This window comes from Aulonocara sp. 'chitande type north' Nkhata Bay, linkage group LG11 (genome assembly GCF_057382095.1).
Source record: "Aulonocara sp. 'chitande type north' Nkhata Bay isolate Kocher_YH1m ecotype deep benthic linkage group LG11, A_spYH_male_GT1.1, whole genome shotgun sequence".
Lineage (NCBI taxonomy): Eukaryota > Metazoa > Chordata > Actinopteri > Cichliformes > Cichlidae > Aulonocara > Aulonocara sp. 'chitande type north' Nkhata Bay.
In genome coordinates, this window is record NC_141354.1 from 39,800,523 (window position 1) to 39,817,661 (window position 17,139).

A 17,139-nucleotide genomic window follows, 5' to 3' on the forward strand; every position below is an offset into this window, starting at 1 on the left:
TGGTGCCACAATAATAATAATAATAATAATAATAATAATAAATTTTATTTATGAGCGCCTTTCAAGTCACCCAAGGACACTTTACAATAGGATAAAACACTTAGTAAAACAATGGCAGAATAAGAACAATAAAATAAAGCACAAGATAAAATGAACAAACAGTGGATTCACAGTGAATATGCAGATTTGAACAGATGAGTTTTGAGTTGGGATTTAAACTGGGGGAGAGAACCAATATTTCTTATTTCAGGGGGCAGAGAGTTCCACAGCCTGGGAGCAGAGCAGCTGAAAGCTCTGCTTCCCATGGTGGTGAGGCGGAAGGAAGGTACAGTAAGCTGGACAGAAGAAGAAGAACGAAGTGAATGGGCAGAACAGGTGGTGGTTAACAGGTCAGAAAGGTAAGAAGGAGCGAGGTTATGAATGGCCTTGAAGGTGAGTAGAAGAAGTTTGAATATTATCTGGATTTTCACTGTGAGCCAGTGAAGTTCCTGAAGAACAGGGGTGATGTGCTGGTAGGAGGGGTTCTGGTGATAATGCGAGCAGCAGAGTTCTGAACCAGTTGAAGCTTATGGAGGGATTTTTGGGGGAGACCATGCAGAAGAGAGTTGCAGTAGTCAATATGGGAGGTAACAAGACTATGTACAAGAATGGACGTAGACTGGGTGGAAAGAGAAGGAAGCAATCTGTTAATGTTACTTAGATGGAAGTAGGCAGAATGGGTGAGGTTATTGATGTGTGATTTATAAGAAAGTGTACTGTCTAGGATGACACCAAGGCTCTTAACCTGAGGAGAAGGGAAAACTGTGGAGTTATCGATGGTAAGTGAGAAATGGTTCGCCTTCAAAAGGTTGGATTTGGTGCCAATAAGGAGGATCTCAGTTTTATCCTCATTGAGCTTTAGAAAATTAGCCTTATCAGCTGCTGTCTTCAAACACGTACCGTCTGCACCTCAGCAGCAGGTACAGGTGAGGACCTGCCTGCAGCACACCTGCACACCCGAGTCAATTCAGACTTCTACTAAAATAAAGCCAGCAGAACCCCTTCCTTCATTTCCTTGGTCTGGTTTCCTGATTTCCATCCTCTCCCATACTCCCCTCCTCCCACCTCCTCTCTCCTCCCTGCCCGCCCCCCGTTGTAGGCTCCTCCCCCTCAGCCCCTGAGTGCAGGCTCAATTTGAAGTCAGACTTGCAGAGTTCAGCAGCGCATGTGAGCTGCACAGGTTTCAGATTCAGAAGAAGAAGGTGCAAAGGAAGAAGAGCAGTGCTGAGACCTGCGTGCATCTGATGTTCTGGATTTAACCTAAAGCATGAAGAAGACGTGGAGCTGGACGCTGCTGCTGCTGCTGGAGGGACTCTGCTGCTCAGGTCAGACTCACACTCACACTGACTAAACCAGTTAGATTACAGAATAGCGTGTGATGAGGCAGAGCTCATTCAGAAAACCACAAATGAAAGATCTGAAAAAATGTCATAGCTCAGAATGAGAAGACATGAAGTCACGTGACAGTAAAATGAAAAACAGCAATAAAAGCTTGATTTTCTTCATTCCTTGTAATTCTCTGTGATCCTTCCTTTCCTTTTCCTGTTTCCTTTAATGCCTCCTTTTGTTTCTTCCTTTAACTTTGAAAGGTCACCTATTATTCCTTCCTTTCTTCTTTATATCTTTGATTATGCCTTCATTTCTTCCATCATTGTTTTCCTCTCTTTGTTTGTTTACAGTCTCTCAGGTGTTTTCTTGGCTCCTTTCTGGACAGTAAAACATAATAAACTGGTTTTAACTGGTCCCAGTGTGTCTGTGAGGCTCTGAACTCCAGTTTGGTTTAAAGTTCCCATCTCTATGAAACCACAGTGTGTGTGTGTGTGTGTGATGAGGACAGAAGGTCACGTTCATATTCATCAGACTCATTTCTATGCAGTAGACTGAGCGCGCTCAGTGTGTTTTGTTGTTGAACTTGATGATGTGTCGAGAGCGAGAAACTCTCCAGACTGTCAGTCAGCTGATGACCCAGAGCGCCCAAGAGCTGATGGGAGGTCTGTGCAGGTCTGTGGGGTCTGTGCTGGTCTGTGGGGTCTGTGCTGGTCTCTGGGGGTCTGTGCAGGTCTGTGCAGGTCTGTGCAGGTCTGTGGGGTCTGTTAGGGTCTGTGCTGGTCTGTGCTGGTCTGTGCAGGTCTGTGGCGGTCTGTGCAGGTCTGTGGAGGTCTGTGCAGGTCTGTGCTGGTCTGTGGGGGTCTGTAGGGGTCTGTGCAGGTCTGTGCAAATCTGTGGGGGTCTGTGCTGGTCTGTGCAGGTCTGTGCAGGTCTGTGGGGGTCTGTAGGGGTCTGTGGGGGTCTGTGCAGGTCTGTGGGGGTCTCTGGGGGTCTGTAGGGGTCTGTGGGTGTCTGTACAGGTCTGTGGGGGTCTGTGCAGGTCTGTGGGGGTCTGTGCTGGTCTGTGCAGGTCTGTGCAGGTCTGTGGGGGTCTGTAGGGGTCTGTGGGGGTCTGTGGGGGTCTGTGCTGGTCTGTGCAGGTCTGTGCAGGTCTGTGGGGGTCTGTGGGGGTCTGTGCAGGTCTGTGGGGGTCTCTGGGGGTCTGTGCTGGTCTGTGCAGGTCTGTGCAGGTCTGTGGGGGTCTGTAGGGGTCTGTGGGGGTCTGTGGGGGGTCTGTGCAGGTCTGTGGGGGTCTGATTGGCACACCTGAGCACTCTGGTAAAAATCGAGCTGGTAAACAAAACTCAGACTGTTAATTGGCGTGATTAGCAGTAGTGGGATGGGGTGGGGGGTGGGGTCGGCGGCAGATGCAGACATGTGACCTGGAAGGGGGTGGGCAGGGTAACAGTCTGGTTCTCAGGGCTCAGACCTCCCGTGTCTGTGGGGAATCCATTGTCAGCACCATGAAACCGTGAAGTTCACGGTCAGAGCGGCGTGTGACATCACACCGCAGAATGGAAGGGAGGGGGGGGCAGCTCTCATGACCTGCAGAGGCCTCGGGGGGTTCAGTTCAGTTCAGGGGATTTAGGGGGCAGGTTAGGGTTAAACGGGGGGTAGGGGTGGGGGGCAGACTGTCTGCTCCAGTGTCTTAAAAACCCCACCCCCATGGCGGGGACCCAGATGGGAGGCGAAGGATTAAATCCTGTAGGAGGAGACATGTGACATCATCAGCTGATCAGACAGCTGTCCTCCACCTCCATCACAACTCCTCCTCCTCCTCCTTATCATCATCATCATCATCATCATCATCATCATCATCATCATCATCATCAGATGCTTCACTTGAGCAGCTCGATGGTTTGAAACATCAGCTGATGTTTTTCTGAGTCGTGATCTGTGAGCATGACTCGCTATCACACACCTGCTGAACACGAGACACAATACTGCCCACGATCCAGGTTATTTGTCTGTGTCCACTGACGTCCTCCAGAATAAAGACGCCTCTGGGTTGATCCGTGGCCAGAACTGCATCGGCTTCTTTATCGAGTCACAGTCTGAATAAAGCAGGGGTGTCCAACTGCAGTCCTCGAAGGCCGCTGTCCTGCAGGTTTTAGAAGTGTCCACTGATTTAAATGGCTAAATGACCTCCTCAACATGCCTTAAAGTTCTTCAGAGGCATGGTAATGAACTAATCATTTGATTCAGGTGTGCTGACCTAGGGTGAGGTCTAGAACCTGCAGGACACCGGCCCTTGAGGCCTGGAGTTGGACACCCCTGGCATAAAGCACGCCCTGCTGTGGTCCAGATGTGTTGTCACGGGACACCAAAAGGTGTGAACGGTCCACACCTGGTTTGTACACCTACATGGTGTCGGGTCCGATCTCGTGCTGATGATTTCCTGTTTAAACCAGTTTTGACTTTTCCTGACGTGACGTCATCAGGATTCATCGTTGCTTTTATAAAGAGGAGTGATGTGGGCCCATTGCCGGCCCTGTGCCAGCCCGGTGTTGGTGCTGAAGGAAGATTTTGACCTGTTTTCCTGTTCTCCTCTTCAAGGAGATGAAATTGGCCTTTAGAGTGATTTGTGCTCAGAGTCTGTGGAAACAAGCGTGAAGCTGTATAAAGAGGCTGAAGTGATGGATGTTTATGAGGAGCTGCAGGCCTGGAGGCGTCCTGGGGTCCGGCAGCTGCAGGGTTTGGTGTGTTTGGTTGTTTGTGGGATCCTTTGGGGGTGGGGTGTTGTGTCTTGGTTAACTTTTGTTTCTCTATTGTCGTCGTTCACACTAAAGGATTTGGTCCTGCTGCCAGACTCAGTCTTTCCTCCCACAGCATCCTCTCAAAGAGGCGATGGGGAGGAGGGGGGGAGCCTGGGAAAGTCACCTCAACCAAGTTCAAGTTGAAAAGGGCCAGAGGAGGGAGGAGGAGGAACGATGCATTCACTGAACAGCATAATAAACAGACACAAGACCTGCATTGGTCTTTATCTGAGGGGGCCCGCAGAGAGGCTGATCTGTGCTGTGTTTGAGGGGTGGCTGTAGAGCAGGTGGCGGTTTAGTTTGTTGCTCCAGCATGCCAAATATCCCTGGACAAGATGTTAGGTCCACTTTGCTCTCTGACACATCCATCACAGAAAGAATTCTGTAGAAATAATGTGTGGTATAAATTGCTCTGAGGTGGAGCAGGAAAGCGCTGTAGCAGTTCGTTCACCACGTGATGGAAACAACACACTGCAGACCTGAGCCCCGCTGCTTTCTGCTTCTTGTTCAGTCCAGGCCTTCAGATGATGAGAGGTGTAGTAACACGTAATTTAAAGACCTCAGTCTGTGTGACAGACCTGATTGATTATAATTGGGTGCATGCAGTCTTCTAACGTTCCCAGTTTATTTATAACAAACACTGGCTCTGATTCTTTCAGTACATATACATCATTGCCATCTTTGTTATCATTGCCATCGTCACATTCATGTGTTCATCATAGCCTGAGGGTCAACGCGAGCCCTGAGTTCTGCCTGCCGGAGTCACCTGGATACTGCTTTGGGCAGGTGTTTCCAGTCATCATCATCGCCACCTCATTGCCACCTCCTCGCCCTTATTATCATCATAACCCTCATCTCCACATCTGCCTCCTGTCAGTGAGTGTTTGTGTTTTTAAACCTGCTTCACCATCAGAAACGTGCACTGAGACTCCGCCCCTGACCCTCCTGCTTCCCCTTAGGTGTGCTCGGAGCGTTGGAGTTGGCCTTCTTGAAGGAGCCTGGTGATGTTATTGCGGTCAGGGGCCGTCCCCTGATGCTGGACTGTCAGGTGGAGGGGGAGGGGCCTATCGCTATCACCTGGAGACTCAACGGGGTTCCCATAGCGACTGGTACCAGAGCAACAGTGCTCACCAACGGCACGCTGCTCATCAGAAATTTCTCCAAGAGACGAGAGAGCAACGAGACGGATGCCGGAGAGTACGAGTGTGCAGTGCAGAACCGCTATGGCATGCTGGTCAGCCGCAAGGCCCGCGTCCAGCTCGCATGTGAGTTGCCGTCCACCCAAACACACAAAAAACATCAAACAAACCTCACAGTAACACACACGTGACCCACCTGTACTAACGGTCTCTTCTCCACCTCCCACCAGCCCTCCCTAAGTTCCTCTCTCACCCAGAGTCCATGCATGTGGATGTAGGGGGTGTGGCCAGACTCACCTGTCAGGTGAATGGTATCCCAGAGGCCAACATCACCTGGCAGAAAGACAGATGCTCACTGAGCACCGATAACCACAGGTATGTCTTTAGTGAAGTGTGATGAGATTAAATTTTAACGTATAAGGATTCAAGCCTGTTTGTATATGCTTTGTGTACAGGTACACCTTGCTTCCTAATGGCGTGCTGCAGATCACCGGCGTTCAGCGGACTGACAGCGGTTTGTTTCGCTGCATCGCCTCAAACATCGCCAACACTCGCTACAGCCACGAAGCCCAGCTGACTGTCACTGGTAAGACAAAACTGAGGGCAAGGTTCTGTAAGGCAAAACTCACATAATTAAAGACTGAATGCCCGATTTGGGGGTAAAAAGAGTCCAGACTGAGGGTAGAAGAGTCCGGACTGACGGTAGAAAGAGTCTAGAGTGAGGGTAGAAAGAGTCCAGAGTGAGGGTGAAAGAGTCCAGACTGAGGGTAGAAAGAGTCCGGACTGAGGGTAGAAACAGTCCGGACTGAGGGTAGAAAGAGTCCGGACTGAGGGTAGAAAGAGTCCTGAATGAGGGTAGAAAGAGTCCGGACTGAGGGTAGAAACAGTCCGGACTGAGGGTAGAAAGAGTCCTGAATGAGGGTAGAAAGAGTCCTGAATGAGGGTAGAAAGAGTCCGGACTGAGGGTAGAAGAGTCCGGACTGAGGGTAGAAACAGTCCGGACTGAGGGTAGAAAGAGTCCTGAATGAGGGTAGAAAGAGTCCAGACTGAGGGTAGAAGAGTCCAGACTGAGGGTAGAAAGAGTCCAGACTGAGGGTAGAAGAGTCCTGAATGAGGGTAAAAGAGTCCGGACTGAGGGTAGAAGAGTCCTGAATGAGGGTAGAAGAGTCTGGACTGAGGGTAGAAAGAGTCCAGACTGAGGGTAGAAACAGTCCGGACTGAGGGTAGAAGAATCCGGACTGAGGGTAGAAGAGTCCTGAATGAGGGTAGAAGAGTCTGGACTGAGGGTAGAAAGAGTCCAGACTGAGGGTAGAAGAGTCCGGACTGAGGGTAGAAAGAGTCCAGACTGAGGGTAGAAGAGTCCGGACTGAGGGTAGAAAGAGTCCAGACTGAGGGTAGAAGAGTCCAGACTGAGGGTAGAAGAGTCCTGAATGAGGGTAGAAGAGTCCTGAATGAGGGTAGAAGAGTCCGGACTGAGGGTAGAAAGAGTCCAGACTGAGGGTAGAAACAGTCCGGACTGAGGGTAGAAGAGTCCGGACTGAGGGTAGAAGAGTCCTGAATGAGGGTAGAAGAGTCCGGACTGAGGGTAGAAAGAGTCCAGACTGAGGGTAGAAAGAGTCCTGAATGAGGGTAGAAACAGTCCGGACTGAGGGTAGAAAGAGTCCAGACTGAGGGTAGAAGAGTCCTGAATGAGGGTAGAAACAGTCCGGACTGAGGGTAGAAAGAGTCCGGACTGAGGGTAGAAGAGTCCGGACTGAGGGTAGAAGAGTCCTGAATGAGGGTAGAAACAGTCCGGACTGAGGGTAGAAAGAGTCCGGACTGAGGGTAGAAGAGTCCGGACTGAGGGTAGAAACAGTCCGGACTGAGGGTAGAAAGAGTCCTGAATGAGGGTAGAAAGAGTCCTGAATGAGGGTAGAAAGAGTCCGGACTGAGGGTAGAAACAGTCCGGACTGAGGGTAGAAAGAGTCCTGAATGAGGGTAGAAAGAGTCCAGACTGAGGGTAGAAGAGTCCTGAATGAGGGTAGAAGAGTCCTGAATGAGGGTAGAAACAGTCCGGACTGAGGGTAGAAAGAGTCCAGACTGAGGGTAGAAGAGTCCTGAATGAGGGTAGAAGAGTCCGGACTGAGGGTAGAAAGAGTCCAGACTGAGGGTAGAAGAGTCCTGAATGAGGGTAGAAGAGTCCGGACTGAGGGTAGAAAGAGTCCAGACTGAGGGTAGAAGAGTCCAGACTGAGGGTAGAAGAGTCCTGAATGAGGGTAGAAGAGTCCTGAATGAGGGTAGAAACAGTCCGGACTGAGGGTAGAAGAGTCCTGAATGAGGGTAGAAGAGTCCGGACTGAGGGTAGAAAGAGTCCAGACTGAGGGTAGAAGAGTCCTGAATGAGGGTAGAAGAGTCCGGACTGAGGGTAGAAAGAGTCCTGAATGAGGGTAGAAGAGTCTGGACTGAGGGTAGAAAGAGTCCGGACTGAGGGTAGAAGAGTCCTGAATGAGGGTAGAAACAGTCCGGACTGAGGGTAGAAAGAGTCCGGACTGAGGGTAGAAGAGTCCGGACTGAGGGTAGAAACAGTCCGGACTGAGGGTAGAAAGAGTCCTGAATGAGGGTAGAAAGAGTCCTGAATGAGGGTAGAAGAGTCCAGACTGAGGGTAGAAACAGTCCGGACTGAGGGTAGAAAGAGTCCGGACTGAGGGTAGAAGAGTCCGGACTGAGGGTAGAAACAGTCCGGACTGAGGGTAGAAAGAGTCCTGAATGAGGGTAGAAAGAGTCCGGACTGAGGGTAGAAGAGTCCGGACTGAGGGTAGAAACAGTCCGGACTGAGGGTAGAAAGAGTCCTGAACGAGGGTAGAAACAGTCCAGACTGAGGGTAGAAGAGTCCAGACTGAGGGTAGAAAGAGTCCAGACTGAGGGTAGAAGAGTCCTGAATGAGGGTAGAAGAGTCCTGAATGAGGGTAGAAACAGTCCGGACTGAGGGTAGAAGAGTCCTGAATGAGGGTAGAAGAGTCCGGACTGAGGGTAGAAAGAGTCCAGACTGAGGGTAGAAACAGTCCGGACTGAGGGTAGAAAGAGTCTAGAGTGAGGGTAAACAGAGTCTTGGGGTGTTTTTGAGGGTTTCTGGTCTTCTGGACACAGCTGCAGGATCCAGGATCTACAAGGAGCCCGTAATCCTGTCCGGCCCTCAGAACCTCACCATCAATGTCCACCAGACCGCCATCCTGGAGTGTGTTGCCACAGGAAACCCCCGGCCCATCGTGTCCTGGAGTCGCCTCGGTAACGCCTCCTCCTGCACTCATTGATCCAATCATTAGTATTGATTACCTGTTAAGATCAGCTGTGTTAATGATGGTGTCTGTGTGCGGTCAGACGGCCGGTCCATTGGCGTGGAGGGGATCCAGGTTCTGGGAACAGGAAACCTGATGATCTCTGATGCCACTCTGCAGCACTCAGGCGTTTACGTTTGTTCGGCTAACAGACCGGGCAGCAGGTCCAGGAGGACGGCGCTTGGACGCCTCATTGTACAAGGTAGGTACGCTTGCACACAGCAACAACACATCAGCTGGCCAAATGTGACCGAGCTGTCCTCACCTTAAACATTCAAACTTTTCACCTTAGAAGTCCTGCAGGTCAGATCTTTGATCTTCAGACTGAGGGACATTTCTGGATGTACGGCGTCTGTTCTGTTTGAATAAACCTTTATTTCTATTCACACTAAGTTTCAGACAAATCCATTCGGAATGGTTGTGATTATCAGAGAAAGTCGGTCAGGCACAGCGATGAAGGAACTGCTGCTGGTTGAAAATGAGTCATTCTCTGTCCTCCTTTCAAAGCGAGTTCTGGTTCTGGTTCTCCTGAAGGAGCAGCTTTTGGTACTGAAGTGACTCAGATGGCGGGCAGCGAGTCTGATTTGCTGGCCCCTCATCAATGATTGGTGTGCAGACTGAAACAAACCTGCTGCTCCTTCATGACTGACACTTCTCCTTGAAAGTTGGGCGTGTAGGATGTAGAGCCAATCATCCACTAATAGGAAGATCGGTGACTCAGTCCCAAATATTCCTGGGAAAGATGCCCTCAGATGCATCCACCAGAGTGAGGACGTCAGACAGGAAGTACAGGTGCAGAAAAAAGTGCTGGTGTTATGTGTGAATGAGGCAGTGCTTCGAGCACTCAGGTGGAACAGGAAAGAACACACCAATAAGATCCTCAGAACAAGCCTAAGGCAGACTTCCTGCGAACACAGCGGCGAGCAGCTGCAGAGCAACCGCTCCATCTGTTCAGCTCCACCTCATCATGTCGAGTGTGCAAACACACATGCAGTGTGCGTGTGTGTTCATCTGTCAGCTCTTGAACTTGACTGGTTGTGTGTCGAGTTCAGTTCAGCCTGCTGCTGTCGGACTCTTCACCCCCAACATGTGACTTCTGACCCTCTCTGTAAATCAGAGAGGTGACAGCAGCACCTCAGAGTTCACTTCCTGTTCACGTGAGCGCGTCAGACGCATTTGTTTCTGAAACCGTGAGGTGTTGATGATCTTATATGTGAGTTTGTGGGAGAAAAACGCACTGGCTGCAGCTTTTCCTGCAGTTTCTGGGTGTGTGCAGCCATGTGTCATCTACGCAGCAGGCACAGTGCTTTCCCACACACGGTGGAAAGACCAGCGCACAGCCCCGAGGACTCCATGTGGTTCCGATCAGAGTTTCCTCTGCAGCTCCACGCAGACGTGTGAGACGTTCAGGGACTCCTGTCCTGCTCGCTCAGCTGCAGCTCAGTCAGAGGTCATGTAGGAGGAGGGGTCAGAGGTCACACAGGCCCATTGTGAACGTGTGTGTGACTGAGAGCTTCATGAGAATCTGGATTAGCATGAGAAGAGCCCCACTTCACAATGAGGACTTTATTCCCACTGAAACTCCGTCTGTCACTCTGACACTCAGACTTGCAGACTGTCCTCACCACAAAAACACGAGTGCACAAACGGGCAGGGCCACAACAGACAGCCTCGGTCTAAACCCGACCGCGGCTCCTGCTCTGTGTGATGATCCAGCTTTCCTTGTCCTGCATGAAAGGGTTCATCCCTCATGCACCCATCTGAAGTCAGTTTGACTTAACGCACAAGTAAAACCACCCAAAGTGCTTTCCTTTTTTTTTTTTTTATTCATATTTTTATTAAGGTTTCAAAAGCAGGCATTCACAATATGTACATCATGTAAGCATTCTTCATACTTAGGTTATCTGCCTTAGATACTGAAATAGTATTTTCATTTACATCCAAGTCATAAGGGAAGAATACTTACAACGATAGAAGTAATTGAAACCATCACATAATCCGAAAATCAAAAAACAAAAAACAAAATTAACACCCAAAGTGCTTTCCACTCACACAGTATGTGACGAACATGTTGTTACACAACAGCATCCAGAGGAGATGGCTCACACATCATCAGCGGCAGCGCCCACAGAGACCTAAACAGTAGGAAGAAGAAGCCACCGTAACAACCTTCTTTTCACCGACACGTCCACGTGACTCCCATCAGAGACAGACGCATTAACATCAAATCATTTCTTCTATTATTATTATTATCATTATTGTTGTGTTTAATTCAGCTTATTTCTATTGTTAGTTTCAGGGTGCGTCGTTTTCTTGTCTGTAGCTGGTGTGAGTTATCATTTTATCACATCTGAGTTGTTTTTACAAAGACGACTTCATCGTTTTACACGTGTGCCACTGTGAAACTAACTGCAAACAAAAAGCACGCGTGACAAACATGTCAATCAGAGACACGAAAATAAAAGCGAGGAGACGCAAAATGAACAAAAATATTCTCAGCAGTTTAATCAGAAGAGTTTTTAAAGATAAAGTCTTTTATTGTTGCCGTGCATCGTTCAGGCTGGCGTACAGCCCACACAACAACAACACAGAAACAGAACAGAAAATAGGAAAGTACAAATACACAAAATACAGTCCTGCTAAAAATGATAAAAAGTGTGTGTGTGTGTGTGTGTGTGTGTGTGTGTGTGTGTGTGTGTGTGTGTGTCAGATATGGGGGTGGACACATAAATACATTTTATTTGTGGAGGGATAATGACCGTTGACCTCCTAAGATACAGAACCCCAAGTTCAAGAGCAACACACACACACTTTTATAAATGACTCCTATTCATACCTCTCCCCTCCCCTCCCCTGTGACCTCTGACCCCTGACCTCCCCCTCTTTCCATTCAGAGTGGGAGGGGGCGGGGCTCTTGTGGGGTGACAGAGATGTGTGTGTACGGTTTCCCTGTAGCCATGGAGATGAAGTGGGTGGAGACAGACAGCTGTGTCTGTGTGTGTGTATGTGTGTGTGGTGGTGGGGTCAAAGGTCAAAGTGCTGTTCAAAGATAACAGAGACACAAGCTCAAGTTTTCATTCTGAGGACACGGCGTGTGATGATAACATGATGCGTTTTTAGTGATTAGCTTTATGTAGCGAGTTATTCATCCACCAGGTGGCTCCAAAGACTCAGCATCACCTTTGAAGACATGTATAAACCTCTGTTACAGTTACATTAAATATAAATTAAATACGTGTTAGCGTTTTGACCTTGGGCTCGTGGCTTTTCTCCCCGTTACGGCGCTGCTACGATGTTTGATAGCGTTCCTCACTTGTGGTATTTCTGAGGTTCTTTAGATAAAATGAGCACGTCTGTGTCACAATACGGCTGTGTGCAGGCAAGAGTAGGACCCAAACGCAAACTCGCAGAGACGAAAAGTAAACTCAAAAAGCACAGCTTTATCTCTGGCGTGGAGTGGGACACGGAAAACAACACAAAACTAAACTAGGAAAACTAAAGCACAAGGAGCCACAGGGAAAAATCGCACAGCTATGAGGGAGGACGCAACCCTGACAAAGAGAAACATGGGGCTTAAATACACTGAGGGATAACGAGGGGGAATGAGCCACAGGAGGAGAGCACAGCTGGGAGTAATTAGGCAGGACGAGACAAGGGAAGCAAAACTAGAAACATTAACATAGGACAGACTGTGAAAGTAAAACAGCAAACACACTCAAGACGTGAACTTAACAGACTGAGGAGACAGAACATAGGGATCTGAAACATGGAACAGAAAGGCACAGTAGATCAACATGAACATAACAACGCCACAGGGGAAGAGTAAAACAAAATGCAGGGACACAGGACCTCTTTCAAAATAAAATGGGAAACATAATGAAACGCAAACATGACAACATAAGAAACACAGACGTGAAGCACATGAAGGACAAGGGAGACTTAACAGGGGTTGGAAACACAAGGGGAATCTAATAAACAAATGAACTTAGATAACCTAATGAACAAAATAAACTCAAACTTAAAACGCTGGGTCAAAAGACCCAGGATCATGACAGTCTGTCTGATTCTGACAGTTTTCCTGGTCGTCTCCACTCGTGATGGTGCTGCGGCACATCCCCCCACAGGCCTCACAGAGAATAAGTTTTCAGAGGGTAAACCACCAGCTCAGGTTTGCCCTGTGTTGAAATTGTAACGCTCTGTCTTCTGGACCGCAGCTCCTCCAGAGTTTGTTCAGTGGCCACAGTCTGTCTCCAGACCAGCAGGGGCCAGCGCCGTCTTCAGCTGCACGGCGTCCGGCGTCCCCGACCCCCACCTCATCTGGCTGAAGAATGGCAAACTGCTGATACCCAGCGGCAACGTCAAGCTCACCAACGGGAACACGTGAGATCCTTCTGTTTACGCTCAGAAGGTCTTTCTCTCTGTGAGGTTACTGCACGGTTTAACGTCCCACCTCTTCTCTGCCACCACCTGCAGGACGCTCGCCATCACCCGCATCACCCCCGAGGATGAAGCCATCTACCAGTGCATTGCCGAAAACAGCGCTGGCACCAATCAGGCCAGCGCTCGCCTCGCCATCAGCCAGGGCTCAGAGCTGCCCGAGGCCCCCAGCGGCCTCCAGGCGGCGGCGCTGAGCTCCAGCAGCCTGCAGCTGACCTGGGACCAGCCGGCAGAACATGTGAGCCAGCAGATCATCGGATATGTCCTGCACATCAGGAAACTGGGCGGTGAGAGAAGGGTGGGGTTGGTATTTTTAAGTCTGAGATCGTCCGTGTGAGGAGACTAGAAATGAGATTTAAGGGTAATGACGTGATATGAACTTTCTCTGTGGGGGCATAATTACTGGTTCCTGATTGCCTGGAGACTGATTGGTGCGTGTAACCGATAATCCCAATCAATCAGTCTGCAGCACCATCACCGACTGTGGTTGCTTTCACCTGTTTGACCTTTGATCTGTGACCTCCTCAGAGCCGGACAGTGCTGAGCTGCAGGAGGCCGTCAGTAAAACCACCTTCAAACACGAATTCAGCAACCTGGAAGCTGCCACCACCTACTCCATCTACCTGAAGGCGTACTCGGCGCTGGGAGGCAGCCAGCAGTCTGACAGCATCATGGCCAGCACGCTGGGCGGTGGTAGGTCACCTCTGACTGCTAACACTGAAAACACTCACACTATATCTAATATCTATAAAACCTCGCCATCTGAAGATGGTGCCACAGCATTCCAGCCTCGGAAAAGGACCTCCACCTAAAAGTAATCTCCTGGGTCTGAGTTCACGAGGTGTTTCAGATCTACTCACAATGACGTGAAAACATTAGCTGAAGCCTGCTATGAAGGTCTGCAGCTTGGTCCTGAATGGAGCTGATGAAGCTGTAGATTTGTAGGATGGTAAAAGTTTCTGGTAAAGATGCATCGGTGTAAGGGCAGCGCTTCCTACCACACACAAAGAGAAGGATTGGCTTCATATTAGTGAACAGTAATCTGATCAGACGTTTGATAGAAGGATGGTGCAGCTCCACACATCTGCCAGCAGAGGGCACACCCACCCAGCCTGAGGCTTTAAGCACCATCTTTATGTTTCAGAGGATGAATGCAGAAACACTGTTTGATGTGTTGATGTCATGAACAGGGTTTGACCTCAGAGGTGCGGGCCTGGGGTGGGGTAGACCTGCTCTGATCACAATAAAACCATGTTTAAACGTTTTGGAGATGCTGTCTCTGTGAATGACCGCAGGCACTGTCTGCCCCACAGTTCCCAGTCCTCCCAGTTTCTTCACTAAGGTCCTGAACCAGACCGCCATGCAGGTGTACTGGGAGCTTCCGAGCAAGCCGGGGAAGCTGGAGGGCTTTAGACTGGAGTACCGCAGTGTTTCCAACCCAGAAGTGCAGGGGCAGGAAACCTTCCCAGCACACATCAACACCCACACCATCTCCCACCTGGGTGAGTATGAGGCTGGTGTGTACAGGCAGCCCGACAGGAAGTGGATACAGCGTTGTGATAATCTGTTTGTTTACTTCCTGTAGAGCCGGCGGCCATTTACGAAATCCAGCTGGTGGCGTTTAACGGGAACGGAGACAGTCCGTCCAACCGCCGCCTTGTATCTCTGGCAGAGGGAGAGAGAGCTGCAGCAGGTAGGAGCCTGACCTCTGACCTCTTGCACACCGTCACCAATGGAAGCAGTGTAACATGTGATGTTTGTCGCCCTCAGCTGGTTCAAGCTGTAACTGCGATCAGGCTGACAGCTCGACGTCCGCTCTGCTGGTCGGCCTTCACAGTGGCCTAGCCTGCATCCTCTGCTGCCTGCTGCTCGTCCTGCTGGCATACAGACGCAAGTAAGGCCTTCACCATCATCGTCCTCACCGTCCTCACAACCACCACCGCCATCATCGTCTTCATCATTCTCACTGTATTCTGTGCTCAGTTTTTTCTGCAGGAAGGGGGAGAGCTGGGAGACTCCACCCACTCTGAATGGCGTCAGTGGTCCTAAAGGCCACACACCTGAGAGCTTCGAGCTCAGCCAGGTAAACACACACACACACGCCTGGATGATTATTAAGGGATGGTCCTGATCCAGAGTTCGGGGTCAAATACCTGCCTGAGGAAACACCTTCCTGTCAATGACCCCCTTCTCCCTTGTTCCGCCTACAGAGATGCAATTCCACCCTTCCTCCATTGATGGTCATGGTTGAACCTGCTCTACCTGTTCACCTGGGCACAGGCACCGGATAAAACACCACACATTTCCCCCCCACCCCCCACCCACCCCCGGACGCCGGCCTGTGGCGCCTTCTCTCCTCCTTACCACATTTAGGATAAGAGATTAACGCATAGATTATAATGATGATGATGATTTGTCTGAGGAAGCTCCAGGTGGCGTCTGATCCCACAGGGAGACTGAACCCGTTGAACTTGACTGCTGTGACACCAATCCCAAATGAGGTTGTCTCCAGATCAAAACCAAAGCGCAATTCTTCACCTGTAAACACACAAATTGTTGGTCACATGACTCTGGCTCCTCCCCCTGTGCGTTCAGATGCTGATGCTTACTTCCTGTTGAAACCAAAAGCTTTTTTCTTTAGTTTGGGCTCATTTTGTTTTAGTCACCGACGGTGCCGAGTTTCCAGAGACGATGAGGCCTTTTGCCGGCTTGACCAGAGACGGGCCTCTGAGATGCACCTGAGAAGGTGTTCTACCTGCCGTTTGCCGGTCCTCAGAGGCCCAGAGCCAAAGGGAATTATTGTTTCTCTGGTCAGCAGGTAACCTTAGAGGACGCTAACGCTCCTCTGCTCCGCTTTAGCCTTTCAGTGTTTGTCTGTCTCGTCGCGTTCGCCTCCGGTCAGGATGTGGACGAGGCCCACGGTCGGCTTGCCTCTCCTCCCCTCCCCTCTCCAACTCCTCCACCAAACTGTTTCCCCCCAAAGAGAGCTACCTCGGGCTTCATGCCAAACCTCTAAATTGCTGTTAGCCTCCCGCTGCAGGTCAAGCTAACCTACCTCAAACCAAAAGCCTCCTCTGGGACCTTTTCCCTGTTTTAACCTTTTTGCCCACGAGACCTTGGCTTCGTTGCTCTGGATCCATCCCTCGCTGTCTGTAGACATCTTTGCTTCTGCTGATGAGGGACGGAAGAGCAGCTCTGTACCTGAGAAGATCTGACTGCTTCACCTGGGAAAGGTGAGACAGGAAAGTGTGGGACATCTCTGGCCTTGTCTGTCCCGATTTCAATGAATTTTTTTTATGTTTTCAAGGGCTTCCACTTCCCGTTACCTGCCCACAGGTGTGTACAGCCCCATGAGCCATGTCTAAACTGACCTCTGATGTATTTTAATGCATCAAATGAATATAGATGAAGAGCAGCTTTCTGTAGAGTTCAGCCAAATATTATTTAAAATGAGCTGAATGCCTTCCAAAGAAAAGAAAAACTAGTTTACCTGCATTTCCTGTTTGTTTTCACTCCAGTTCCTGTCTGAGTCGAAGAACAAACAAAACCAAAATAATTCCTCGCCATCACATTTTATGTCTCACACAAAGACTTTGGAAAAAGGAGTGAAAGTATATTTTCTTATGTCGTGGTAGGATGAGCTGTCAGGAAAACCAAATAAATGAAGGATAAAGCCGCGCTGACCAAAAGCTCAGAAATATCCAGATATTATGTTTGTATTTACGCCACAGAGCATGCTCACTCTGTGCGGATTAATGTCTCTACGAGTGACCTTCGACCCCCTGACCTCCTGATCCTGAGGACTTTACTGTAGCCCTCTGTGACCGGGACCAGGTCCCGTGTCTGATCCGTGCAAACATTTTCCAGACCAACAGAGAAAAATCGTCCATGTTTTAGAAACGTGTCCTTCTTCCAAACATACATTCTTCAAATTTAACTCATAAATGATATTTTCTCTCTGCAGGGAACATTGAACTCTTTTTGGTTTTTGATGTTTTGGCATTGGTGCTATCTAAAACAAGTTAAAAGAGTAGAAAAACAGAATGAAAAGATTGGATTTGCTGATGAAAATGATCCGGTATCACC

At 49.5% G+C, this 17,139-nt stretch overlaps 1 protein-coding gene across 1 annotated transcript; it reads left to right on the forward strand.

Moving 5' to 3' along the window:
* The first annotated feature begins 1,306 nt into the window (after positions 1 to 1,306).
* Positions 1,307 to 15,391, forward strand: LOC147319876 (immunoglobulin superfamily DCC subclass member 3). The gene is made up of 14 exons (XM_086310104.1): positions 1,307 to 1,364; positions 5,123 to 5,428; positions 5,533 to 5,677; positions 5,758 to 5,888; positions 8,429 to 8,566; positions 8,660 to 8,818; positions 12,831 to 12,996; positions 13,090 to 13,340; positions 13,582 to 13,746; positions 14,367 to 14,555; positions 14,639 to 14,746; positions 14,824 to 14,947; positions 15,037 to 15,136; positions 15,264 to 15,391. Exons 1-14 carry the CDS (start codon positions 1,307 to 1,309, stop codon positions 15,342 to 15,344), a joined length of 2,121 nt encoding a protein of 706 aa, XP_086166230.1. The 3' UTR covers positions 15,345 to 15,391.
* Positions 15,392 to 17,139: the final 1,748 nt, after the last annotated feature.